This window comes from Pongo pygmaeus, chromosome 16 (assembly GCF_028885625.2).
Source record: "Pongo pygmaeus isolate AG05252 chromosome 16, NHGRI_mPonPyg2-v2.0_pri, whole genome shotgun sequence".
NCBI classification, from domain to species: domain Eukaryota; kingdom Metazoa; phylum Chordata; class Mammalia; order Primates; family Hominidae; genus Pongo; species Pongo pygmaeus.
Window position 1 is genome coordinate 73,045,516 of NC_072389.2, and position 18,460 is coordinate 73,063,975.

At 39.5% G+C, this 18,460-nt stretch overlaps 1 protein-coding gene across 7 annotated transcripts in view; it reads left to right on the top strand.

Moving 5' to 3' along the window:
- The window catches only part of MAP2K5 (mitogen-activated protein kinase kinase 5), a 260,525-nt gene that overhangs the window by 4,925 nt on the left and 237,140 nt on the right, over positions 1-18,460 (top strand). For 3 of the 7 annotated variants that reach the window (XM_054451151.2, XM_054451149.2, XM_063652330.1), the window contains 2 exons: positions 2,570-2,618; positions 15,808-15,875. In XM_054451151.2, the coding sequence (XP_054307126.1) occupies positions 2,570-2,618; positions 15,808-15,875 (117 nt within the window). Of the gene's footprint in view, positions 1-37; positions 137-1,624; positions 1,687-1,724; positions 1,747-2,569; positions 2,619-15,807; positions 15,876-18,460 lie in introns of those variants that run through there. The other 4 variants (XM_063652331.1, XM_054451153.2, XM_054451156.2 and 1 more) reach the window with 4 other exon arrangements.

Sequence of the window (18,460 nt, forward strand, 5' to 3'; positions counted from 1 at the left end):
TTTTTTTTTTTGAGACAGAGTCTCGCTTTGTTGCCCAGGCTGGAATGCAGTGGCGTGATCTCGGCTCACTGCAACCTCTGCCTCCCAGGTTCAGGTGATTCTCCTGCTTTAGCCTCCTGAGCAGCTGGGATTACAGGTACACACCACACATCCAGCTAATTTTTTTTGTGTTTTTAGTAGAGACAGGGTTTCACCATGTTGGCCAGGCTGGTCTCAAACTCCTGACCTCAGGTGACCCACCCACTTCGGCCCCCTGAAGTGCTGGGATTATAGGTGTGAGCCACTGCGCCCATCCCGGTTTTCTTTTGAAACCTTTAGGTTAGTTAGGTACATGTTATGTTGTCAAGAGTAGAAGAAGGCCGCTTGGAAATAAGTCACTTTAGCTGGAAAATGTATATAAAATCATCAAATGTACCCTGCTTTAAAATGACTAGTAGATATTACTGATGTTTAAACTTCTTACCTCTTTGTCATTTTATAGCCCCACTTTATTTGCTTTAAAGAACAAAATGGTTGGTTGTGTTCACATGATTCTCTCAAGTTTGCTTTGTTCTTTCTCCCTTTTCCTCATATCAGATGAGAAGCATGTGCAGCGCCTTGTTTATGTCAAGGGGCTAAGGCATGCCACTGCCACTGAGCAGGTTTTCAGGTGGTTGTTAGAACTCTGCACTTTGATGGGGTCTGCTATTCCTAAGTAGAAGGAGTGTAAATTAGTTTGCTAACACTATAGAGGTACAGTTCACATCTCAAGATCGGAGTTTCCTGGAAATAACTGGTGATAACCTAGACTTAGAGAGTTGGGGATGAAGCAGTTGTTTTCCCCTCATTTTTTTAAACCTACACAGGCTAGAATGGGTGTTCAATAAATACTGCTGAAGGATGAAGTCAATAAGTGAATCACCATCCTCCACTGATTGTTGGGTGCTGGAATTTCAAAGTTTATTATGAAGTAAGCTTTGTAAAATTCCAGTTATCGGTGTTTTGTTTTATTTATTTAACAGACGCTAATATGGCACTTGCCATGTGCTAGACACTCTTCTGAGTACTTTACAAATACTAACTCATTTGTTAGGTACAGCTAAGATCTGATATTACACATGAGGAAAGTGAGGCACAGAGATTTCGTGCACTCAGCTGTGCCAGAGAGCTAGCATCCAGCCATAGCTGTTTGGCTGCAATTTCATGTTTTCAGGCTTTCCACTGGATTGCCTGTGTGCTTTATTCTGTACTCCCTTTACAGTTTCCTGTCAATAAATACTTTCTAACTATGAGAGTGTAGAAATAATTTTTTAACACTGAAATCTTTTATAGATACTTCCTCAAAAAGTTGATGTTTCATTTGTGAAGACTAGAGTCAGAAAAAAAATAATCTCTTTTGGCTGTAATGAGCAAGGGCTGCCTAAGATAGTTCTCTTTGATCAGTTTTATATGCACAGATTTATTTTTGAAAAAAAAAAAGCACTATAGAGGCAAGACTATTATGCAAATTGCCACTGCAGCAAAAGCTTCTAAAGAATTGCCTTTAGAAGGAAGTTGCAGCCGCCACTCTGCTAAGTGCCCTGCTTGGAAAGGCTGTGGGCTCCCTGCTGAGAAATACTGCGAGCGGCTTTGTCAGCTGGCTGCCTGGTGCCAGTTCTGGTGCAGCCTGGGAGGGACACTGTGGCAGAGCTCCTGGAGAGAAATGAGGTTTGCAGGTCATTGGAGTTGGACTGGACATGATGGAGGGTCACTTTCCCCAGAGCTTAGGTGTTCTGTGCTTATTCAATTAAGCTGTCTCAGTATACTAATTTTCCTGTGTTTTCAACTTTATAGATTTATTTAAACGTTGATGTCAGATAATATACACTTTTTAGATTTTTGTTGTAGGCTAGATTAACTTTATTTCGGTGTCATTAAGTATGTTTTCTGTTGCTTAAGAGTAAAGGTTGATAAGAACTGTTTGTGTTAAATGTAGCATAATGATTTTATTTCATCATGGAAACTTGCGTGTTGAACTCCTACCATGATGAGTGCGAGGCACAGTGTTGCTTGTTGTATATCAGGAACTACATTTGTTGAATGTCTTCAATGTGCTAGGTCTAAGCTTATGTTTATTAGATGAATTTTTACGCTACATCTGTAAGTATTATTAGACCCATTTTGGAGGGTAATCAAATTGAGGCTCAGAGAGGTTAGGTGATTTTTTTCCCAGAGATTCAGACCTACGTCAGTCTGACTCTCAAAACCCGTTTCTCTTTCAACTGTAGTATATTCCACAGCCTTCCATAGAAGAAACCAAGTTTTTGTAAATACATGACGGTTTATTTGTATATAGACTGTTGAATGGAGAATAAAATATTATGTTATTAATAAAATGTGGAAAAGGTTTCTTAAATATTTTTCTTTCTGGAATAGGGCTTTAAACTCTGGGTTTACGTTGCTGGGCTAAGTGTGATTATGAGCTAATGTTTTTATAGTTTATGCTAACGTTTCAAAAATCTTTCCCAGGTTCTCATATTTCCTGTAGGATTTACCACGTTAGCAATAAAGAATATGGCTAATTGTGTTTCTTTATTCTTTCTTTCTTTAGGATGTGATAGGCCAGGTTCTGCCTGAAGCAACAACTACAGCATTTGAATGTAAGTCTGGCTTGTATACTTTCTTGACTATTCCTTTCTGCAGTCATTTTTTAAAGGGTCTATGGGTGGCATTACTTTAGAAACTGACAAAAACAGATTATTTATGACCATCATATGGTACATTTAAATATTTATAAATTGATACAAGTTTAATGATGATACTGAACTGAGTAATATTTTCTTATTTAATCATATCTTGGGTGAGCATATTTCTACAATATAGCTTTAATTACCAGCATGACCTTTATCTGCTCTTGCTCCTGATTGTAATAATATTGCAGGACAAAATGAAACGTGTAAACTACTTGTAGGCCAATGATTATTGATTAAGAGATTTTAATCCATTGCTGCTTTAAAACATAGCAACAAAGTAGAGCTTTTACCATGAGCATTACATGGAATAATTCTGTTTTAGTGGGGCTTGGCAGGGATGCTAGGTGGTGACAGGAACACTTTAGGTCTTTAGTCCTTCCTTTTTTCCCACAGTTGGCCTGGGGACAGGGCCAGGGTGACTTGGGGACTAGAAAACTGTTTTCTCATGAACCAGGTCATTGCAGAGGACATCATGGAATGAGTCATGCTAAGATGAGATAGTCAGTAGCATAAAGGCCCAGATGCTGAGAGGGATGAAGTAAGAACTGTAGTTTTTTTTTTTTTTAAGATGAGGGCTACTTTTTTTCTTTTCTTTTTCTTTTTCTTTTTTTTTTCTTTTTTTTGCCACAGAGTCTCACTGTGTTGCCCAGGCTGGAGGGCAGTGGTGCGATCTCAGCTCACTGCAACCTCTGCCTCCTGGGTTCAAGCAGTTCTCATGCCTCAGCCTCCTGAGTAGCTGAGATTACAGGTGTGCGTCACCATGCCCAACTAATCTTTGTATTTTTAGTAGAGACAGGGTTTTGCCATGTTGGCCAGGCTGGTCTTGAACTCCTGACCTCAAGTGATCCACCCACCTCAGCCTCCCAAAGTGCTGGGATTACAAGTGTGGGCCACTGCGCCTGGCCAGAGGATCACTTCTTTTTTTTTTTTTTTTTTTTGAGACAGAGTCTCGCTCTGTCGCCCAGGCTGGAATGCAGTGGCGCGATCTCAGCTCACTGCAAGCTCCGCCTCCGGGGTTCCCGCCATTCTCCTGCCTCAGCCTCTGGAGTAGCTGGGACTACAGGCACCCGCTACCACGCCCGGCTAATTTTTTTGTATCTTTATTAGAGAGACAGGGTTTCACCGTGTTAGTCAGGATGGTCTCGATCTCCTGACCTTGTGATCCGCCCGCCTTGGCCTCCCAAAGTGCTGGGATTACAGGCGTGAGCCACCGCGCCTGGCCAAGATCACTTCTTAATATAGAAAAATTTCAGTTTTTCCACACGATAGGATACTTTTTTGTTTCTGTTTTTTATGAAGATGGTTACTTACAGAGAATACAATGGGTACTTCCTTTTTCGAGGATAATTTGGCGTTTCTTATCAACATATAAAATGTGCAAAACCTTTGACTTAGCAGATCCACTTTCAGGAAGCTGTTCAACAGTAATAGCTACGCATATGTTGAATGCCCATCAAACAAGATGTTCATTGTGAGATCATGATGATGATGATTATTATTTTTAGAGACAGGATCTTGCCTTGGTGCCCAGACTGGAGTGCTGTGGCACGATAGCTCACTGTAACCTTGAACTCCTGGGCTTAAACAACCCTCCCACCTCAGCCTCCCAAGTAACTGGGACTACAGGCATGCACCACTATGCTTGGCTAATTTTTAAATTTTATGTGGAGATGGGGTCTTGCTATGTTGTCCAGGCTAGTCTTGAACTCCTTGCCTCAAGTGAGCCTCCTGCCTTGACCTCCTTAAGTGTTGGGATTATAGACGTGAGCCACTGTGCCTGGCCCATTGTGGGATTATTTATTTATTTTGGAGATAGGGTCTCACTCTTTTGCCCAAGCTGGAGTGCAGTAGTGAGATCACAGCTTGCTGTAGCCTTGACCTCCTGGCTCAGGCTTGTGGGATTATTTTCAATGGCGAAAAATTAGAGGTAAACTAAATGCCTATTACAATGGATTAATAAATTACAATTTATCTATAATTCAAAGCATTCAACAGTAACTAAAAAGAATGAGTTAGGATTTTTTACATTTGTACGGCAAGATATCTGTGAAATATTGTTGAATAAACAAATAATGCATATAGTATGATCCCATTTTGTAAAATATCCAACCCCGCTTCCCCAACTTTATGTGTGTATTGAAAGATAGGATCTGAAGAGTGCCTACTACAGTACTTTCCAGTGACTTACCCTGGAAAGTGGACTTGGGGCCTGAGGCTTGGGTTGGTGGGGGCAGGGGGGTGGATGAATGAGCACACTTTTTACTTTGTATGTTTCTCTATTGTTAGAACATTTTTCAACAATCTTTGCCTGTTTTTAAAAGCTATAATGAGTAGAACTCAATGTAATTAGCATTTTATTAGTCACATTGAACTCTGTACTATAGAAAAATAGTACATCTGTCTGAAGTACATACTAGTGTTGCAAGCTTTATTCAGACTCTTTGCAGTAACTCCTTGCGGGTGCCACGGGTTTCATGGACAGTCTGATAGTTAACATTTGGAGTATTTACTGTTGACAGATGCTTTGCTAAGAGCATTCCATGGGTTATCTTATTTCTTTTAACCATCACAATATCCCCACGAAGTACTCGTTATTTTTTTGAGACAGAGTATTGCTCTGTTGCCCAGGCTGGAGTGCAGTGACATCATCATAGCTCACTGCAGCCTTAAACTCCTGGGCTCAAGTGATCTTCCTGCCTCAGCCTCCCGAGTAGCTGGGACTACAGGCACCCACCTCCACACCTAGCTAATTAAAAAAATTTTTTTGTAGAAACAGGGTCTTGCTGTGTTGCTCAGGCTGGTCTTGAACTCCTGGCCTCAAGTGATAGTCCCATCTTGGCCTTTCAAAGTGCTGGGATTACAGGTGTGAGCCACTGTACCCACTAAGTACTTAAAAGGACTGTTATTAGCTCTGTTTTTTGGTTGAGGAAAGGAAATCTTTAAGCAACTTGCTGAAAGTCTCGCAGCTGTTAAGTGGTAAAGTGGAATTTCTGGAGTAGTTTCCAGAGTGTATATTCTCAACCACTGTACTGGACTTGTTTTGAGAGTTGTCATAATTATTGAAATCATATATTCTGGTTGTTCTTAAGCATGGTAAAAAGAAGTTTACTTTGTACTTTTTACTTGCTTGTCGGGTCCCCAAAGTGGCTTGATGTGCCTGTGCCTGCCTCATTGGCTTCCAGTTACGGTTCATAATAATAATAATACTGATTATTTTAACTATCATTCATTGATAGCTAGCTCTGTGCCAGGCAGTGTACTAGATGACTTGCCTAAGTTGTTAGTAATCTTTATACTGACTCTGTGAAATAGGAAAATTATACCTGTGAATAAACTGAAGCTCAGAGGCCTGAAATGATTGCTGAATGTGATTGCTTGGAAGGGTGAAGCCCAGGTTCAAACACACATCTTTTTGACGATAAAACTTGCACTCTTTATCCCCAAGTGTGTCAAAAGCCTGTTAAGTGTAAATATAGATAAACCTCTACTACTCCAGGTTTAGGTTCTGTGATATCATGCTCTTTCTTTTGCCCCATCAATGGCAGCAGCTCTGTGCCCATCTGTATATGGGCCAGTTTTAAATGAAAAACAATAAATACAAAACACACCCACAGACAAAATAATGACAGTTCTTAGTTTTTTTGTGTTTGGATTATCATGTACTTTCCACTATAGACTTGAAATCCTAGGCTGGCTTTTTTCATGATTATTTTGTGGTGACTTTTTTTTCTGAACCAAAAATCTGAACCAATAAATGGAATCTATGTTTAAGAAATAGTTGAGAAGATATAGCTTATAAGGAATTTTGGAAATACTTCAGTGGCTTATGGGTATAATGGAACAACCCTTGAATAAATACAACTTTAATAAAAGAAATACTTATAGTAATACATTTTTGGTTTTTTGAAATGGTCTGGCTCTGTCACCCAGGCTGGAGAGTGCAGTGGTGCGATCTCAGCTCACTGCAACCTCTGCCTCCCAGACTCAAGCAATCCTCCCACCTCAGCCTCCTAAGTAGCTGGGACTACAGGTGCATGCCACTATACTGGCTAACTTTTGTATATTTTGTAGAGACGGGCTTTGGCCATGTTGCCCAACCTGGTCTTGAACTCCTGGGCTCAAGCAATCCACCCTCCTCAGCCTCTCAAAGTGTTGGGATTATAGGCGTGAGCCAACCGCACCTGGCCTTATAGTAATACATTTAATACTGAAAATATACGTAACACTAATTGATATCTTATATAAAAGAAATGGTGTTATAGTTAGTGATATGAATTAAGCAACAAGAGATAGGGTAGCTGTCAAATGTACCTGTTTTGTATAAATGTAGAGAAAAAGAGTTGAGTGGAAAAGAGGGGAAAGGTCAGGTAATGTTACAGATTCTCCAGTTCTGAGAAATGGTGTCTCTCCAATGAAACCTCTGGTGATTCCAGATGACATTAATCTCTCTGCACCTTTACTAGAGCAGGGAACCCCTTCAGCCTGCCTTCTGGTGTGTGTGTGCATGTTAACTTCCCTCATTACGTTTTGAGTCACTTAGCGATAGGTACAATGTTTTATTCCACTCTTTCTCTCTTCTTAGTAATGAGCTTGCTGCCTTAGAGGAACACACTTGTTGAATGAGTGGAATGTTATGTGTGTCCATATTCAAATGAAAATTATAAAATGTATATGGTCTAAATCTAAATGAGTAATTTGCGTTTTTGGATTATTTGTGTTATAGCCTGAGCATGGGATATAATTGGTTGGTGGTGGACAATTCAGGCCTCCAAATCAAATTCCCACATTTGACTGACCCAAGGGGGTCAAACCCGAGGAGCTGTATTCTTTCTGATTTCTTTTTCTGGGCATGGTGTTTCCAAGGGGAGTTAGGGCTGGATGAGGACAGGGACATCTGTCTGCAGAACTCACCTTTTGGGCTGATGGTCCTAAACCTCGTTTTCTTATTAAAAGGACCTCTTTTAGGTCCTTATTCTCCCTTACATCTAGAGCTCACAGTTCTACAGGCTGTACAAGCATGGCACTAGCATCTGCTTGCATTCTGCTGAGGAAGCTTTTACTTATGGCAGAAGGTGAATGGGCAGCAGGCATGTCACATGGCAAGAGAGAGCAGAGGAGGTGCCAGGCTCCTTCAACCAACCAGTTTCTCACATGAACCAGCAGAGTGAGAACCCACTACCATAGAGAGGGCACTGAGTCATTCATGGGGGATCCACCCCCACAACCAAAACACCTCCTTCCAGGCCCCGCCTGCAACATTGGGGATCACTTTTCAACATGAGATTTGGAGGGGACAAATATTCAAACCATATCATTGTGGAAATAAATTTGTAAGATAAATTCTTAGAGTTGGAACTACTGAGACAAAGAGTACCCATATTTAAATTTCGATATCTATTACTGTGTTTGCTCACCAAAAGATAGAACAAATGTACACTCACACCAACAATGTATGAGAAGGCCCATTTCCCTCCAACCCCATCAACTCTGGATATTAGCAAACCTTTTAGTCAATGTCAGTTTGATAGGTGAAAAAGATTACTATGTTACTGTTTTATTTTATATTTTTTAAATTGTAAACGAGCTTGAATATCTTCTCATTTGTATTTGGCTATTTGTATTTAATTTCCTTTTTTTTTGAGATGGAGTCTCACTCTGTCGCCCAGGCTGGAGTGCAGTGGCGTGATCTCGGCTCACTGCAACCTCTGCCTCAGGGGTTCAAGCGATTCTCCTTCCTCAGCCTCCCAAGTAGCTAGGACTATAGGCATGCGCCACCACACCCGGCTAATTTTTTTGTATTTTTAGTAGATACGGGGTTTCACCATGTTGACCAGACTGGTCTCGAATTCCTGACCTCAGGTGATCTGCCCGTCTCAGCCTCCCAAAATGCTAGGATTACAGGCATGAGCCACCATACCTGGCCAGCTATTTGTTTTTCATTTCTATAAACTATTTGTCACCTTTGCCTGTTTTTCTATTTGGTTATTTATCTTTTTCTAATTGATTTAAGGGTTTTCCAATATTAAGGTTGGCCCTTTGTCTTGTGTGTTACAAATGTTTTTGTTCAGTTTATTGCTCTTTTCAGTTTGTTCTGGTCTTGTTATTCTCTCTTCTTTTTTCCGTAGAGAAGTTTAAAATTTTTACATGGTCAAACTTACTTATTTTCCTTTGTGACTTCTGGGTTTATGTCATGCTTAGAAAGGTCTTCTACAGTCCAGGATATTGAAGAAACATTCATTCATATTCTTTTTTCCTTCTACTTTAATGAGGTTAGACACACACACACAGTTATTTATATAAGTTTGTATGTTTGTATGTGTTGTATTGTTTTTATAAAAAGCATGTATTTTTATTACGAAGTTCAGAATTTCTTTTTCTTTTCTTTTCTTTTCTTTTTTTTTTTTTTTGAGATGGAGTCTTGCTCTGTCGCCCAGGCTGGAGTGCAATGGCATGATCTCAGCTCACTGCAACCTCTGCCTCCTGGATTCAAGTGATTCTCCTACCTCAGCCTCCCTAGTAGCTGGGATTACAGGTGCCCACCACCATGCCTGGCTAATTTTTGTATTTTTTAGTAGAGACAGGGTTTCACCATGTTGGTCAGGCTGGTCTCGAACTCCTGACCTCAGGTGATCCACCGCCTCGGCCTCCCACAGTGCTGGCATTACAGGTGTGAGCTACTGCTCCCAGCCCTTATTTTTCTTAATTCTTGCACCATCTTCAGTTTATTTTGGTGAAATAAATCAGGTGGGGATCCGACTTTATTTTTCAAGCAGATAGTTGATTCCACACCAGTTATGGAATAGTTTTTCTTTTCCCAGATGTGAGAACCTTTCTGAGATGAAGGTAAATTCCATAACCATAAAAAATCCTGTATGTTTGCATTTCTGGGTTCTACATATGCTGTAAGAGCTTGACATTCATATAGGCCCAGAGACCCCTGCTGATTTTCACAGTTTCATTAGCAGATTAATGAGTACACCAACACATGAGGTGATAAAAATCAACCATGCCTACTAATGCATTTCCTGTGCATATCTCTTACTTGTGTTCCTTTGCCAGCATTTTCTCTAGAGAAGTAACTGCTGTAAAATGACTGTTGGATTGGTGTTCCTGGACAGTAAAATCTCACTGGTGACTTAAAACATGCATTTTAAGTCCATGTAGACAAATGCTGTCTTAAACCTATAAAAACCATGTGGTTTCACTTTTCCATTACACTCATGTATTCTAATCTGTAGCTCTCAGAAGTATCTTCACACTTGTCAAACCGTGTGTCTGAGTTTGGTTCAGAAAACATGGTTATAGGATAAATATTTATTGAATTTGTGCCTTTCTTCAACCCTATTTTATACTCTCTCCTTATTGCACAGAATCATTTTCAGCTGTTTTATGAACTGCTGGAAGATTATTTTGTATTTAGGGTGGAAATCTTTAGACCAACACATCATGTCTCATTTTAAATTTGGCATAGTATGACCATTTAAAGCAAAATTGCAATTCTGGAAGTTGTAAATTCTCAGAGTATAGGAAACAACTATAGCTGATAACTGGAGTGACACCTGTAGGAGATACTCTTATGTTCAGCTAGCCGTGACAATCTTGTTAAGAATAGTTGGGTGGGAGCCTCTTTTTGCTTCAGGGAAGAGTCTGAATCATAAAATATTTGGAAGAAATGAAGTTTCATTTCCTTAAACTATTGTATATGTAAAAAGATAAAGGGTCGTTTTTAAGTAAAACTAGGTAAGTTAGTGAAAAATGGTCACAATAAACCTACACTGAGCCTGAAAATTATTTAACATGTAAGAGTTAATTATGCATCCTAGAATTTGGGGCAAAATAAGAGAGCTTTAATTTGATGAAATTTTGGCTGGAAATATTACTGATGCAAAAAGTCCAAATCCCTTTTAGTCTTATGAGACTAGTCATTTCTTATTAATAGTCTTGCTAATTTGTATGAAAATTAAGAAGTTTGAGTCCTTTACTCAAGCACCAGACTAGTTGTTCCTTAAGGTCCGTGGACAGTGCAGCTTATTTTTGAATCCCTATCATAATGGTACCTGGCACATAATAGACACTCTATGTGTGTTTCTGGAATGCATGGATGGTTGAAGAGTGAAGTAATAAGGATAAGCTTTCTAAATCCCATTCATCAGCAAGTCCTGTTGGCTCTATCTTCAAATTTATCCAGCATGTGATGACTTCTCAAAACCTCAGCTTGGTTTAGGCCACCATCATCTCTCACCGGGATTAGGACAGTGGCCTCCTAACTGGTCTCCCTGTTCTACTTTTGCCTCTATACAGCCTCTTTTCCACATGACAGCCAGAGTGATTCTTTTAGAAGTCAGGTGACACCACCACACTCACAACCCTCCAGTGATTTCCATCTCACTCCAAAGTAAAAGACCAAGTCCTTAAAATGCCCTACAAGGCTCTGCATTTTTGCATCTGGCCTCAACCTGTCCCACCATTGTTTCTCTGAACCCGTGTGTTTCTGCCCCCACCTCTCATTCTGTGCTAGCCACTCCGGCTTCCTTTCTGTCTGTCAAACATGCCAGGCGTTCCTCTGACCCAGGGCCTTTGTATTAGCTGCTCCCTCTGCCTGGAACAGTCTTTCCCCAGATACCAGCAAGGCCCACTCCCTCACCTCCTTCAGTCTCTTTCCACTAGAGTGTATGTTCCATGAGGGCAGAATTTTGTTTGTTTTTTCTTTTTTCACTGTTACCGTCCCAGTGCCCAGAACAGTGCCTACCACATAGTGGGTACTTTTATTTGCTGGAAGGAGGAAGAAAGCAAAGAAGTGAGGAAGGAATCAGGAAGAGAGAAGCAGGAAGCTAAATTAAAACTCATGGGTATGAAGATGTGGCCATGGAAAGTATGGCCTCTGGTCCTGCCTGCGTCATTAACTCCATGCCTGAGAAGGGCTTTAAACTTGACATCTTTTCTGGTAGTTTCCTGTTGGTGTCTTTATAACTTCTACAATTATGTTTTCATTTCTTTTCTCTTACCTGGCAAAAGTGCCTTTGCAGTAGTTCTAATTGCCACCTGGCACAGAAGGAGTGTGACAAATGACATATAATATATTGCCTTAACTTTCTGTAGCTCTTTGTAGAAGCTAGATTGTTTCTCTTGAAAGCCTTCTTGAGCCCCTGTCACCGCAGTGGGTGCTGTTTGGCTGAGAGCTCCCTGGAGTCTGCTGTTTGTCTGCTGTTTACTCAGTAGGCCATTTTGACCGCCCCTTACCTGAGGCTGCCTCTCCTCTCTATTGGGCCTTTATGTTTCTCTTCTTGGTTTTTCTTTTGGATTGCATGTTGCCTCAAATAAAATCGCTAACAACATATGGCCTGTTATGATTCGCTTTTCCCAAATTCTGCCATTTTGTATATTTGTGACACACTGCAGATTTTGTGAAGATTGCTTCATAATATTTGTTTACCATCTGCTGCACTCTATTTGGTATCTTGCTAGGATTTTTTCCTCCATTTTAAGTGACATTAACAAAATCTAGCCAGTACATAGGCTTTCTGGTTCTACTTTTGCTTCCCTAATGTGCTGGAAAATCATATTACTATGCTCCAGGCAACTAAAGAAGCCTGGAATTCTCATTGTGAACCAGTGTATCAGATCTGTCTGCTCCCCTACCCCCACCCCTTTTCTTGGTCATATCCGGTAATGCTTTTTTGGTCAGATGGCAAAGAACCTCCATGTATAAGATAGAAAAAGCTCAAATTTTTTTTTGACTTCTTAGTATCACTACTTTCTAGTGTTGTTCTCTAACATATTTGTACCTCTGAAACTTTGTGCCAGTTTAGTAAGTTTTTATGATTTATGGTTCCAGCTAGTGTAATTTTTATAGCTTATCCAGCTTGATAGGCAGCTAGCCTGAGTCTTGGCTAGATGGGCTGTATATATCCAAGTTTTTGTTCAGAAAAGTATTTTAGGCTACTGTCATAGTAATTTGCTTAATATGTATTTCTGCTTTCTTACCCTTCACTAACTTTTCGTAGCTGTCAATTCACTGTCTTTAGAGAGAAGTGCATTTTTGCTTTACAGGTTAAGGTGAGTGGTTTGCTCTTGGGCTGCCATCAAGGGGTCAGAGATAGCTCAGCTTTTGCCTTTTGGCTGGAGCCACCAGTCTTCTCATGGGTGTGGTTACTTTTCCAACTCAGTTTCCTCTTGGACAAAAACAAGGAGTCTTTAATAAAACGACTAAGCATAGATATTAAAGAGCAAATCGGACAGTCTCCCAAAGAGCAGTTTGTAAAGAAAACCAATACCTACATAAAGCTAGGTATCCTGTTAACCCACAACAACTATTCATCAGTATGCCATGTAAGCTTGATTTTATCCCCAGCCTTTATTAGAATGCCTCTTTCAACTTATCTGAAATCTTCTTTTGGAGTCAGACCCCCTAAGGGGATAGTTCCAACATTTTATCACTGGGTTGATGTCAAAAGCTATTCTAGCGTTTTGGCTTCAGTTTTCTGTCCACTTAAGCAAATGCTCTTATAATGTTTCATAACTACTTTTTATGCAACTTCTCTACAAGAAATTATTCTGGTAGCTGACTTCTTTCACCGATCTTTTTCTTCTGAAATAATCCCTCAAGAGATTTCTTAGAAATTTAGAATTCCAGAATATTTTGGTTTAAGTAGCCTTAAAGGTTCAAGCTCTAGCTTTGAGAAGTTGAAGAACTCTCCTTTTGTTCTTGATTGTGATTTAAATGATCTTTCTGTAATCGGTGCCCCCCCCCTTTTTTAAATAAATTATAAGAAGGGTTTTCACTCGTTTTACCAAAATATAAGCACTTGCCCATCCTATGTGAGCAATACCTTATTCAGGTCTTGGGTATATTGAAATTCAAGTATAAGCAGTCTCTTTTTAACCATAATCTCTACAGCTAGCTTAGTTGCAGAAATGAGATTTATTTTAAAAAACTACTTTATTCAGCTTGGAATTTGTTTTTATGCCCGGTTCAGAACTTCATAAAGAACAAATCAGTTTAGCCTACATTTAAAGAGAATTTGACCTGGTTTTAAAGCAAAAATGTAAAGTGCTTTCACGTGTGGTGATATGTAACATTATATCATTTGTATTCTGTTTTTTCCTGTCTCCTGCATTTTTAAGAAAACTTTCACCTTAACCTTGAAAATATTAGTTTCTAGAACCTATATATAGACAGACTCCTTTCTTCTCTTTCTACAGCTAGAATGGCATTTCTCCCCCAATTTGGCTCTAGAGATTCTGTATCTAAAGCGAATGAAAAAACCTTTATGTGTGTAACATCTCTCAGGACTGTGCCTTCTTCATTACTGAAAGTGACCAGTGTGTGCCTTTTACTCTGAAAACAGGCAACGCTTGATAGCAGAATACTGATAATGACTCTCCTAGATTTAGACAGTGTGATCTTGATGATGCCGATTCACATTGTTGGGGAACTCTGCAGCAGTGAACCAGGATCCAGAAACAAGTGCTTGGAAAGAGTGAGAGCTATGGGTCACTGAACAGGACTGGTCCAAGTGCTGGTTTCGATCATGCTGTCAGATTGCTGTTGGCCACTGAAGAGATAAAGGGAGAAAGTATTTTGCTTTAATAGGCTAATTGTGAAAGAACACAAGCTTCCTCCTAGGGTCCCCATAGCCTAGTCACCAAGCAGGGGGATATCCTTGGAACTACAGCCGGACAGGAGGGAAGACCCACTGACTTGTGGTAGGGGAAGATCTGTGTGTTGAACTGAACTCCCTCTGTACTTTCAGTAAGCGTCCCCCGACCATGTTGGGCAAGGTTATTCTCTTCATGATGAGAGATTTGTCTGAGATTCTCCAGGCTTGGGATCAGAACAGTCTTTCTATATGATCAAATCAGCAATTATATGCCCAAGAGTGAACAAAAATAATAATTCCGATTGTTAACACCAGAACTGAGGCATCCTGCTGAGAGCCTGCCCCTTCCAAGTTGTCCCCTTGGGAGGCTCTGTACGTTGCTCCGGACGTTTTTGGCATTTCTTTCAACTGTGCATTTACAGTCTACTACATAGGCTGTCCTCACTGTTGACAAATGTTTATAAAAGGATGAATAGTTAACTATATATTTAGAAATAGCCATAAGTCATTCTTAGACATGCTTGGCAGATGGTGTGGGTAAGTGATCAGGCCAACAATTTCATTTTGGGTTAAAAATGAGATTTAATAATCTCACATAGTCTATCTTCAGGCTTTTAAAGCAGTTTTGAAGAGATATTTTAAAAACTACTTTGAATAACAGAAGTATCATGAAATAAATACATTATTTCTAGATGTGGCCTCTGATGATACTTACTCAAATTTACACATTCTGGTTATGTAGTTTGTGAGGTCTTGTCCTCCAGCCTTAAGACTTAAATTATTTCAAAATAGCATGAATAGCATTTGAAGCTTTCTATGGCTGGAGAGTATGCAAAACAAGTGAAACCGTTCGGAAAAAGAGCTGCTAAATGGAATGGGGGAGACCTGTATTAGAGCTGCTTTACAAGTTAACCTTGCACTAGGCCTAGGTTCTCCTGTGGAAAGAGAATAATAATAATGATGTTCGTGTCGTAGGTTTGTTACGAGGTTTTCAAGGAGGTATTGCGTATGAAGCATAGATCACAGTGCCTCATGTATTGTAGTGTTCAGTAAGTGTTAGCCATTTTTATCATGCTGTTGTGAGATGATAGATTGCCTGGGAGAGAGGAAGAATGGAGAAATCGGGGTATGGTGCTGTTTGGGAGATTTAAAAAGTATGGATAGTAGAACAAGACTGGCCTCTCATTGGTTTTTAGTTCTGCTAACCAAGCCTGTTTTGTCATACTCCAGTTACATTTACTTTAACCTAGAGATATGTTGTGAATGACATGAGCAATATTTTAATTTTCTGCTATCCCTAAAAGAAAGTTTTATATTGAGATTCTGATCATATTCCAAATGGAAAACAAAACAACAAACTAATAATGTCAGCATCCCCCCAAAATGTGGTGTTGAGGGTTAGAATATCACATTGTAATAAACCGTTTATATTATGTTCCCTTTGTGCATTAAACAAATGCACACCTTATCATTTGCATTATGTTGCTTTTAAACAGATGAAGATGAAGATGGTGATCGAATTACAGTGAGAAGTGATGAGGAAATGAAGGCAATGCTGTCATATGTAAGTATACGACAAATGAAGACTATTTTTTAAAATGTTAACGTGATTGAGGATGCTGTTTCTTGGGCATAGTGAAGACAAGTAAATAAATCACAGTTGTCATACATTTTTCTATATAATAGGTAAAGGTTTCAAAGATTTCCGTATGTGAAAGTTAAGGGCATTATTTTCAAAAGACACTTACTGATCATATCATAAACATTAAGAATAATGCATCTTAATGACTTTTGCATTAGGTATGGTGCAGACTAAATGGACTATCAATTTCCTGTATTTTTTATGCAGTACTTAAAGTAACGGCTCATTAAAAATGAACCCCTGGGCTCTAAAAAATTTTTCAAAATCTACTTTCAACTGGAGATCTCTCTCACCCTTCCAGACTATAGTTACAATGTAGCTGCAGGCTTAATATGGATACACGATTTAAAGATGTACTCTTGGTTATTTATGCACTACCCATAATACTCCCACCGAAAATGAACTACAGGGTTACTTACTGAATCAAAGTGATCTGAATATATTCTGAAACGACTTTTCTTTTGTGTTTAAAGTTTTACTGAAAATCTGTGTTAACAGTTGTCTGATACTGAAGTAAACAAGAGAAAAGGGCATATTTCTAAAGCTTCAATACTAAGCTTGAAAAATTCAGCTATCATGAGGAGACATAGGTTACCTGAGTCTTGATTTGAGCCTTCCTCTCAAGTTTTTTTTATTATATCTGAGTCTGTAATCTGTTTACAAAACCTTTTCCAGTGGCCTGGTAGAAAGAGCATTGGACTGGAAGTCAGGAGACCTTAGCTCTACTGTGGTTTCTTGGCCCTAGGCAAATCACTTAACCTTTCAGTGCTGTAGTTGCCTCATCTGTCAATTGTGGATAATAATACTTGTCCTTTATACTGCACAGGCCCATTGTAATGATCAAATGGGAGAATAGATGTGAAAACCCTTTGAAAAGTTAAAAGTTCTATACAAATGCAAATGATGGAATCATTTGGAATCGTGGAAATGATGGAATCAGGGCTCTTGCTTTTCACTGAGACCCTAATCTTAGTCAACAGTTAGGTTGTAGGTTTTTGATAGACTTCAGCTTCAGCCAGGATATTGTTTCATTGTAATGAAAACTGTAAACTGTCTGTATGGGTTTCTGCCAATAGTTTTAATTTAGGGTAGGAGAATAGAGAACAAGAAGGATAGGATGATTAACAGAGCATTGCATTCCAACCAGCACAGAATAGGAAAAGTCAATTTCCCATTGACTTCGCATTCACTTATGTGAGAGTCTTTGTGTACTGAGAATTTAGAGCTGGGCTCATCAGTACCTTGAAAGGCAGAGTAGGATTGTCTGCTGAAAACGTCTAGCACTGGTATTGATAGATTGGCTAACTCTCCTGAGAATGTGACATGCTTATTTTAGAAAACCCACACACACAGATGGGTTCTAATTTTCTCACATATGTCCATTGCAGAGAACTGACATCAATATACTTTCATTATGTGTTCAACTTAACCACATGCAAAAGATACGTACTTTTGGGTATGATCTTACAAATTGTGCTTTTTGAAAATGTTAGTGGGTGTGGTCACAGTGATAATAATAATGATGATTTCCATTTCTAAGTTACTGCTATGTACAAAATGCTTGAGGTATTTAATTTTTTTAGTTTTAATAATCACTCTGTAAGACAGATATTATCATCCTTATTTTTTAGATGAGGAAGCTGTGGTTAAGAGATAAGCTCAAGGTCTTAGAGCTAGTATGAATGTGAATATGGAATTTAAGTTCAGTTTCTTTTCATGCCCAAGCTGTTGCTCATTTACTGTTTTACATTGTCTCTCCCCCACCTTCCTCTTTGCGGTTTTTTTTTATGTCATCACTGTTATTTTTTTTTTTTCTCTGAGATGGAGTCTTGCTCTGTCACCCAGGCTGGAGTGCAGTGGTACCATCTTGGCTCACTGCAACCTCTGTCTCCCGGGTTCGAGCAATTCTCCTGCCTCAGCCTCCTGAGTAGCTGGAATTATAGGCACCCACCACCATGCCTGGCTAATTTTTGTATTTTTAGTAGAGACGGGGTTTCATCATGTTGGCCAGGCTGGTCTCAAACTCCTGACCCCGTGATCCACCCGCCTCGGCCTTGCAAAGTGCTGGGATTACAGGCGTGAGCCACTGCGCCCGGACTGTCATCATCATTATTAAATTCTAAATAATTTGGGTTTTTATAATACCTTAGTTGTGCTTTCTGCACCATATATTCCTTACAGCATATGCTTATTTTCTCAAATTCAGTGTTTAATTATTTTTGTGTTGTAGGAAAATATGATTACATAATCTTACATTACATGTCCTTAGTTTAAAAGTTTCTGAGATTTCTTGGGTCCACTTTTTTTTTTGTCTGAATAGAAGTCATCTATCTCATTGATGAGCTAATTTAAAAAAATTTTTTGTAGAGATGGGGTCTTGCTTTGTTGCCCAGGTTGGCCTCAAACTCCTGGCCTCAAGTGGTCCTTCTGCCTCAGCCTCCCAAAGTGCTGGAATTACAGGCATGAGCCAAGGTGCCTGGCCAGGTTGGCTGTCATTTTGATCTGTC